The 10,379-nt window shown below is 31.7% G+C and overlaps 1 protein-coding gene across 2 annotated transcripts; it reads left to right on the top strand.

Annotated features, from left to right (window-relative positions):
- The first annotated feature begins 1,858 nt into the window (after window positions 1–1,858).
- Window positions 1,859–9,975, top strand: LOC143056944 (uncharacterized). 2 transcript variants are annotated; one of them, XM_076230157.1, is made up of 2 exons: window positions 1,859–1,937; window positions 7,359–9,975. In XM_076230157.1, exons 1-2 carry the CDS (start codon window positions 1,931–1,933, stop codon window positions 7,805–7,807), a joined length of 456 nt encoding a protein of 151 aa, XP_076086272.1. In that variant the 5' UTR covers window positions 1,859–1,930; the 3' UTR covers window positions 7,808–9,975. The 2 variants fall into 2 exon arrangements, with proteins under 2 accessions (XP_076086272.1, XP_076086271.1); XM_076230156.1 differs by lacking the exon at window positions 1,859–1,937 and adding an exon at window positions 4,137–4,458.
- The last annotated feature ends 404 nt before the right edge of the window (window positions 9,976–10,379 follow it).

Here is a 10,379-nt window from a genome sequence, read left to right as displayed (position 1 = left end):
TCTGAGAATACTCGCAGTTACAACTACACATAATAACAATCATGCATGTAAGACTAAAATGTAAAGATCAATACCCCTATTCAAAATATCTTCTTTTTCAAATAGCTGTTAAAGTTTGAGGCGTACCTTACATATCAGAGGATTTTCTTAATTCCCATTCTAAACACATGTTCTTATAAGATAATTGCCACTTGATAAAAGGGACTAGCAACAATAAATCAGTCAATCATATTTGATTGGAGAAGGTTCACAAAGAGTTTAATTTGCCTTCAAATCGATAGTAGTTTACCTTTAGAATGAAAAGAATAGCATTATCAATTCAAAAACACATCAAGGTATATTTAGAATATTCAGAAAATGACTAATCAAAAATCAGTATATTGACACTCATCATGCTCATTATTAGAACACCATTCTCACGAAATCTTATGAAGAAAATCATAATTAGGACTTAACCCTTCGCCACACTTTAACAGTTATTTCTCTTCGTGGTGCCATCAGCCACCTTTTTTTTAGGATGTTCATCTGACCTATATAAGTTTTGTTTAAATCATAAACTGATTTTGAACGAAGGATGGTGCCAATCTTTTTAAGAAGGAAATGTACCTTAATATATATTTATTCACATAAATGTACATATTACATCAAACTTTTGAAGCTCTGTAAACATTGATAAAAAGAAAACAATGTCTATTTTGTACATTTTCGACTGAAAATGTGAAACATAAGACATAAAATATCACTGTTAGGCAAAACATTATGCCTCATTTAGGATAAAACGCTATTGTCGCTATTTGCACAGAACCTCTCAACTTGTATCTCTCAACTTCATGAATGTGACCTGCCGAATTAGACTATTTACCGGGTTTGCAATAATATGAGCAACACTACGGTTGACCCATGTGGAGCAGGATCCGCTTGCTCTCCCGGAGCTTCTGAGATCACCCGAAGGTTTTGGTGGGGTACGTGTTGCTCAGTCTTTATTTTTCTATGTTGTTTTTGTGTACTAATATTTATCTGTTAGTCTTTTTCATTTTTATCCATGGCGGTGTCAGTTTTTTTTTTTTTATTTATGAGCTTGACTGTACCTTTGGTATCTTTTGCCTTCTTTTACGGCATTATTATAAATGAGACTTTGTATCTAAATTAGCAACATAAGTACGGTTTCACTTCATGAAAATTGGAGGGCACTCCTTAGTTTTGTTACGCAGTTTTCAATTGATTTGTTTAATTTCTGTTTAATGTATAAGCTCTTCATTTATCTTTAAAACATTTAGAATTTCAAATATTTTGGACTCACTTGAGGACCTTCCTTGTCGAAATGTACATCTGGTTCAGATAAATTGGTATCGATAATCTAATTTTAAAGAATTTTCACGATGTCATATTTCACAAAGTTCGATTTATCCACTACGTTTGACATTATCAATGAGATTATATTTCATACATATTTGACATTCATGGCATTATCAATGAGATTATGTGTTATAAATATTTTGCAAACGAATGAACTTGGTCATCAAGGTTTCAACATCTTAATATTTGTTTTAAGGGCACCTACTTTTTTTTTTTACTTATAAGGAACAACGTTATAACCACTTCTATGTGTTTTTTTTTTTTTTAATTCAAAGTTTATCATACTTTAAACAGTTATGAACGTTGGGATAGTAATAAGATTTAAAAAGTTTAATACGAAGATAACAAAAATACCTTAAATCAATTTACAACCTCTCTCCGTGTGTAAACAACATTGTATGGTATCTTAGTTTTGATAGTCACCATATCTAATGTACATGATGTAATAGGGGTTTTAAGTGCAAATAACAAAGCAGTGCGTAGGTTTTATAGATATGTTTAATTTTATTGGAAACAAAAGCCAATAAAACTATAATACATGTTTTAACAACAACTCCATAGCTGGAATTAGAAGATGTCAGGTAAGTAATTTAACTTTTACTTACATAGAGATCTCAAATATAATGTGAAAAAAAAAATTTTGATTCCATATTATCATATTATCGTTAGGTTTTTGTTTAACGTTTACAATAAAACGAAGTTGATGCATATAAAAAAAGATATGTATGCATGTCAATGAGTTTTCAACTCTCCATCAAAGTCTCAATGTGTAAATAGTAAGAAAGTATAGATTAAAGCACGACTTCTAACAAAGAGCTTGGGTTCACATATAACAGCAAGCTAAACACGGACCCAAATTAAATAACTACTAATATAAGAATAACTACGAATATTTTCCAAATGACAGTAACCACTATCATGACTACTTTTATCGATTGCGGTATCTCTGATTAAGATTTATCACCGAACTCGTAGATACAATGAGTAACAGACAGGTTTTAAAAGGTTGAGAAGAGTCATAGATCAACCCGGTTTTTGTGGGTTTCTAGTTGTATACTCATTGGTTTTGTATGTAGGGGTTGTGAACTTTTTCTTCGATTTTTGTTTTATGCGTTGGCATTGTCAGATTTCAATCAGTAGTATACCGCTGGTCGAAAGTCATCAATCGATTGAGATTTAATTTTTAATCTGCCTTTTAAAAACCCAAAACAGATATTTATTTGACTATTACAAATTCAAACAGCTTACGCACATAGCCTTTGTTGTACTAATATCGATTAACAATTGCCATATCTTCCCTTTAAATTGAAACATCTCAAGTTTGATAAATAATGGTATATTAGATCATAAATAAGGCTAACTGATAGTAACATTACACGTTACTTGGTGCTGATTAAGAGTGCCTACGTTTCTTCTTTTGTTTTTACTAAACGGAAACGGCGTTCAACAATGTACAAGGAGCAGTCTTGATATCTGAAATAGTTTGTATAAAATAAATGTTTGCTCTGGTTTATCTGTATACTTGTGAAAATGTATCGTTTAGTCAAATGGTCTGTTAATGAACAAACCAAAGTAATCGAGTAAAAAATACTCAGGTCTTTCCACCCGAAACGAAATCTTTTGATAAGAAAAAATTTAAAATCCAGATCAAAATGTCATTTCACTGTCAAATGTTAGGTTATTGTATGTCAATTACATAATTGGTTTCTATACACTTTTTATAAATAAGGAATACACTTTGGTACTTGCGGTAAAAGTCCAATGTCTTTATTATATAGTAATATGAATTTAAAGCTATGGTCAAATCAACTTTGTCCTTGCCATCAATGTCAAGATCATAGTTTCATACGGGAAAAAGCTGACAAAAAATGTTTTGGATTCTTTTTCTTTAAATCAGTAATGCAGATTGTTAATATTCGTATACAACATTTTAAAGATCATTTTAATCTTAACAACATACATAAAGACCCTATTTCGCGTATCAAACATAAACTATCAGAACTAGCCAAGGAATTTGTTTGTGTCCCGGCTGATAAAGCTGCTAATAATTTCATTATTGTTTGACGTATTTAACGGGTTTGCAATAATAAGAGCAACACTCTGGATGACCCATGTGGAGCAGGATCTGCCCACCCTTTCGGAGCTTCTGAGATCATCCCAAGGTTTTGGTGGGGTTCGTGTTCCTCGGTCTTTATTTTTCTATGTTGTTTCTTGTGTACTATTATTTATCTGTTAGTCTTTTTCATTTTTATCCATGGCGGTGTCAGTTTTTTTTATTTATGAACTTGACTGTACCTCTGGTATCTTTTGCCCTCTTTTACGGCATTATAATAAATGAGACTTTGTATCTAAATTATCAACATAAGTACTGTTTCACTTCATGAAAATCGGAGGACACTCTTTTGTTTTGTTACGTAGTTTTCTATTGATTTGTTTAATTTCTGTTTAATGTATAAGCTCTTCATTTATCTTTAAAACATTTTGAATTTCAAATATTTTGGACTCACTTGAGGACCTTCCTTGTCGAAATGTACATCTGGTTCAGATAAATTGGTATCGATAATCTAATTTTAAAGAATTTTCACGATGTCATATTTCACAAAGGTCGATTTATCCCACTACGTTTGACATTATCAATGAGATTATGTGTTAAACATATTTTGCAAACGAATGAACTTGGTCATCAAGGTTTCAACATTTTAATATTTGTTTTAGGGCACCTACTTCTTTGTCTTTTTCGTATAAGGAACAACGTTAGAATCACTTTTATGTGGTTTTTTTTTTTCAAAATTCAAAGTTTATTATACGTTAAACAGTTATGAACGTTTGGATAGTAATAAGATTTAAAAAGTGTAATATGAAGATAACAAAAATACCTTCAATCAATTTACAACCTCTCTCCGTGTGTAAACAACATTTTATGGTATCTTAGTATTGATTGTTACCATATTTAATGTACATGGTGTAAAATGTTTTTAAATGCAAATAACAAAGCAGTGCGTAGGTGTTATAGATATGTTTTATTTTAATGGAAACGAAAGCCAATAAAACTATAATACATGTTTTAACAACAACTCTATAGCTGAAATTAGAAGATGTCAGGTAATTAATTTAACTTTTACTTACATAGAGATCTTAAATATAATGTGATGAAATAAATTTTGATTTCATATTATCGTTAGGTTTTTGTTTAACGTTTACAATAAAACGAAGTTTATGCATATAAAAAAAGATATGTATGCATGTCAATGAGTTTTCAACTCTCCATCCAAGTCTCAATGTGTAAATAGTAAGAAAGTATAGATTAAAGCACGACTTCTAACAAAGAGCTTGGGTTCACATATAACAGCAAGCTAAACAGGGACCCAAATTAAATAACTACTAATATAAGAATAACTACGAATATTTTCCGAATGACAGTAACCACTATCATGACTACTTTCATCGATTGAGGTATCTCCAATTGAGATTTATCACCGAACTCGTAGTTACAATGAGTAACAGACAGGTTTTTAATGGTAGAGAAGAGTTATAGATCAGCCCAGTTGTTGTGGGTTTTTAGTTGTTTACTTACATAGAAATCTTAAGTACAATGTGATGAAATGAATTTTGCTTGCATATTATCATAAGGTTCTTGTTTTACGTTTACAATAAACAAAATAAGTGTATACACATACAAAAAAGTATGAGTGCCAATGAGTTACAAAACTCCATTAAAGGCATAATGTATACAAGGTAAGAAAGTATTAGATTAAAGCACGATTTTTTTAACAAAGAGCTTGGGTTAATAACTAACATATGTTTTTTCAGTAGTAATTGTTGGAGCTCCTCATAGCTTGCTATTCGTTGTGAGCCACGGCTCCGTGTTGAAGACCGTACTTTGACCTTAACAAAATTGTGATTAGGATGTAGAGTTGTCGCATTGGCATCCTTACCGCATCTTACACATATTACATGACAAACTTAGTCCTTGGACAGCTTATTAATAACTGATTTGTAAAAGTCTGCTCCTAATATTTTTTTTAAAACCAGCTGTGCACAAATTTTACTTTGAAGAAGTCAACATTGATTCAATTTGAACCGTCCTTAAGTTAAGTGTTGGTCTGATCTTATCAAACTTAATATGAAAGAAGGAGATGTTATATAATTGCAAACATCTCCAAAGTTCAAATAAATTAGGTTGAAGCAATTTGTGTTTAGTTGTTTCCATAACGACCTTGGAGATATAAAAACAAATGATTTAATATTTTCATCTCGTTGATAACAATATAATGCATATTAAACTTTGATTGAATTCAAATAAAGGAAATATACTGTTGTTCAAAAGTCATAAAGCGATTGAGATTAAGTTTTTGATCTGCCTTTTAAAAACCCAAAACAGATATTTGTTTGACTTTTAAAAATTCAAACAGCTTACGCCAATAACCTTTGTTGTACTAATATCGATTAACAATTGACATATCTTCCCTTGAAATTGAAACATTTCATGTTTGATAAATTATGGTATATTAGATCATAAATCATGCTTATTGATAGTAACATTACACGTTACATGCTGTTGATTGAGAGTGCTTTCGTTTCTTCTTTTGTTTTTTACTAAACGGAATCGGCGTCCAACAATCTACAATCAGAAGTCTTGATATCTGAAATAGTTTGTTCAAATGTTTCTCTGTATACTTGTAAAAATGTATCTGTTTCAAATTTTAAAGAAAATGTGCAACTATTAAACGCGGACTTTACCGTATTGGTGGTGGAAAACGGGGACATGTAAGTCATGACACTTATCGATAGAAGGGTAACCACGATTTTTATTGTTAAAAATGTTAGCGATGGTAGTATTTTTAGATAAGCGTTTTTGAAGATTGAGACGTGTAGATACCCTTTGCACGAGTTTAGTATTTAATATTTTTCAATTTCTAAGCTTCATATTTGTTTTTTGTTTGTGAATTATATTAGAAAGGAGCAAAGACTGACGTACAGAATATGAACCAGAATACAATGATTAAATTATGTAAAAATGATAAATCTGTTCGGCTAAAGATGTTTCGGCTAAAAATGTAAAACGCTGTCTGTATTAATTACACGAAAAAGATAGAGTATATATCAGGGTAGTGACTGACGTCTGACTAAATAATAGAATGGGGCCGAATATTGAAGTACTACGTTTAGAAAAATATTCCTTAAGTAATGAAATAGAGAAGTTCTCGCTCGGACACACACTCCATGATCTAGTATATTATAAGAGCATAAACCTGAAGCACGGGGAGGCACTACAAGATATTGATGCCTTGTGTATGTGTATAATTCGGAGTTTAGTATGACGTCCATTATCACTGTACTATTATGCATATTTTAGGGGCCAGCTGAAGGACACCTACGGGTGCGGGAATTCTCGCTACATTGAAGACCCATTGGTTGCCTTCGGCTGTTGTTTGCTCTATGGTCGGGTGGTTGTCGCTTTGACATATTCACCATTTCCTTTCTCAATTTTAATTTTACTTGTTAAGACTGTTAAAAAAAAAAACAGATACGACGGATTTTATTTAACAATAAAAAATAACCAACTTATATATATAAAATTTTGCGCGACTTTTACAGTTTGACTATAAAAAGTAGAACGGTCACCAATACTTTAATAGGTGTTTAGAAGAGAAAAAAAATTCAAAATCTATATTATGGAAGAGTTTGAAGGAAATACGTTTTCCCCAACGTTACGTTTTAGCTGTGTCTCTTATTTCTTTGTTTTTATTTGTAAGTCCACTTATGTATTTAAGAGCTTTTTCCTGACGCAAATTCATATATTTTGAACTTTACTCTACTAACATTTTTATTATATCACATCATCTGCATATTCAAATCTCGTTTGATTTAAGTTTAATGTTCAAATCAAATGTACTGCGGAGAACTTAACTGTCAATAAAATTAGTGAAGACATTATAAATGTACAGTTTTGGATGATATACCTTATTCTTACCATGTTTGTTTTAATCTTCTAATTACAGATATTATAACACCAAATATATCACAAGCTCTTTATCGCTATCTATGTCAAAACATCGTAGGAACAGAAGATCATGTTAAAACAATCAGACTGATGAACGCGATGAGAGATAATTTGCAAAGTGACAAGTCATTCACATGGATAACAAGTGGAAGCTATGGAGAAGGACTTGAAATGCGAGGAAGTGATTTAGATATAATGCAAGTAAGAAAATCTATTCAGGTGAATGCGGATAAACAACCCGACTTTAATCCAAGTATAACTTATCTGTCCATGGATACAGACGATGTAAAACCTGGTTTTACTCAATTAAGGCTAGAATATAGCAGAGATCAGTATGATTTGGAATGTTGTGAAGAACATAATGGTAAACATTATTTTTCCAGTGCATTATGGAAGGGAAATATTTTATTGTTTGGGGATAAAGACAAATTCAAGGACCGTGTATAACTGACAAAACTGGAGTTTTGGATTTTGCCTTCTCTTTACATTGTAAAACGTGGATACCTTCTGCTGTAAATTGGATAACAAGATCAAGTAACTCATGGCCAAGTCATAACGTCACACAAAGTATTATAAATCACGGAGTAATTTTTGTACCGATCGGAGTTCACGGATCACCAAAAGAAGATCTAGAATGGAGAGTATCTTTTTCAGTGGTTGAAAAATTTCTTATTAATACATTTACTCACACCCAATTAATGTGCTATGCTCTCTTGAAAATAATTTTGAAAGATGTTATAGCAAATGATTCTGAATGTAAAGATTTACTCTGTTCGTATTTCCTTGAAACAATCATTTTCTGGATATCTGAAGAACTACCATCATTTGTATGGAAGCCTAATAATATGATAACTTGTTTTATGCGATGTTTTGGCAGGTTAGTCTATTGCGTCGAGTACTCAGTTTGTTTACATTACTTCATTCCAGAAAACAGCTTGTTCGAGAACAAAATAGAGGGCCGTGCTCGTGATGTTCTTTTACAAAAATTATATACGTTACACAGCTATGGTTGGCGATGCATTTTATTTTCAGATCAAATATCTAACTTTGATGTATCAATGTGGAATTTTCCAATCAAACCATTTACATTATATGTAAATGACGTTGAGAAAATACTGCAATCTAAGATTTTGTTTGCAAATAGTTCCTTAGAATCTTTCTCTGAGATAGATTTATTTAATACAGGAATAATTCAAAACATATCGTGTCACCAATTTTCACTAACACACTTGTATGCATACTTCATATCACCGACGTCCAGTAAACAAGCTCAGCGTGTACCATTTACTGGTGCAACTATCAATAATAAGTACCAATACAAACAGTACAAATCCTGTTTAAGTACTCTGCTAACAAATGTCTATCATGACGTTGTATCTGGATGGCTTATGATAGCTTCACTTTTTTACAAAACAAAGCAATACAGGAAAGCTTTACACATCATTAGGTATTCTATATCGAAATGTACTTCCGACAAACTGTTCTTTAGATTGACTCTGTCAGATATCCATTACCAGTCATTTAAACTGCTGCCATTCAACAAGAAGAGTGTTGCTTATCTTCTGAAAATACTATACGTAGATTTTATACAATTTCAAGTGAATTCAACGTTAACACCAGACGAACTTGTAATGGAGGGACGGAAACAACAATATTCCATTCCATTCACAGCATATGTCTATTTCCTTAGTGTTCTTTGTCATTATCACCTCAATAATGTTAGACAGTGTCAGGATTCTATTCAAGATTTAAAACTTGTTATAGGAGAAATATAGTTGATGCCATATTTGAAGTGTATAGCGGAGGCCTACACGTTATTGGGAATTGCTTTACAATTATTTGGCGACAAGGAATCCGCAAGACAAGCTTTCTTACAGTCTTTGGCAATCTCCCCGGATGAAATTATAATTCTGCCGCAAGGAGACTTTTGTAATACTGTGAAGATGTTAATGGTGAACACTATTTTTCGAGTGCATTCTTTAAAAAATATATATATTCCTGGTTGGAAATGATATGCGCATGACAATTCATAGACCGTGTATAACTGACAAAACAATTTTTGATTTTTCTTGCTCTTTACGTTGTAAAATATGGATATCGTCTGCAATACAGTGGATAAAACGATCAAGTAACTCATGGCCAAGTGAAAATGTCAATCAAAGTACTATAAACAATTGGGTACTTTTTATACCGATCGGAGTTCACAGATCGTCTAAAGAATGTCTAGAATGGCGAGTATCTTTTTTCAGTGGCGGAGATGTTTCTTATTAATGCATATACTCACATCCAAAAGTGGAACTATGAGGTCTTACAAATTTTTTGAAAGATGTTATAGCAAAGTTCTCTGAATGTTATTTACTATGTTCTTATTTCCTGAAAACAATAATTTTCTGGATATCTGAAGAACTACTGCTATCTGCATAAAAGTCTGCTAATATTATATCTTGTATTATGCGATGTTTCAACAGGCTAGGCTATTGTGTCGAGTACTTTATTTACATTAATCTATTCCAGAAAACAACATGTTCGAGATCAAAACAGAGGGACGTCACACAAATAAACGTGACGTTCAATAATAAAAAAAATATATATACACCTTGCTTTGCTATGGTTGGCCATGCATCTTTTTCAAACCAAAATATCTTGCTTTGATGTATTAAAGTGGAACTATTCTACCGGACAATTTACTTCATATGTCAATGACGTTGAGAAAATAATGGTATCCGACAAGTAGTATAATGCAAATCTTTCTTAATATACTTATCCTCAGTTAGAAATATATATTAACTGGATTAATACACAAAGTATCTTGTCAGCAATCTCCATTAAAACACTTATGTGCATACTACATATCACAATGGTGCAGTAAACATGCTGAACTGTTTCCATTTGATAATTCAATTATCATTAACAAATACCAATTCAAACAGTACAAATCTTGTCTATGTATTCTGCTTACAAATGTCTATCATGACGCTGTTTCCGGATGACATATGGTTTCTTCATTTTACATTGTTTT

Source organism: Mytilus galloprovincialis, chromosome 13 (assembly GCF_965363235.1).
Source record: "Mytilus galloprovincialis chromosome 13, xbMytGall1.hap1.1, whole genome shotgun sequence".
Lineage (NCBI taxonomy): Eukaryota > Metazoa > Mollusca > Bivalvia > Mytilida > Mytilidae > Mytilus > Mytilus galloprovincialis.
Note: the sequence above shows the minus strand (reverse complement) of the source record. Positions and strands in the feature narration are given on the sequence as shown.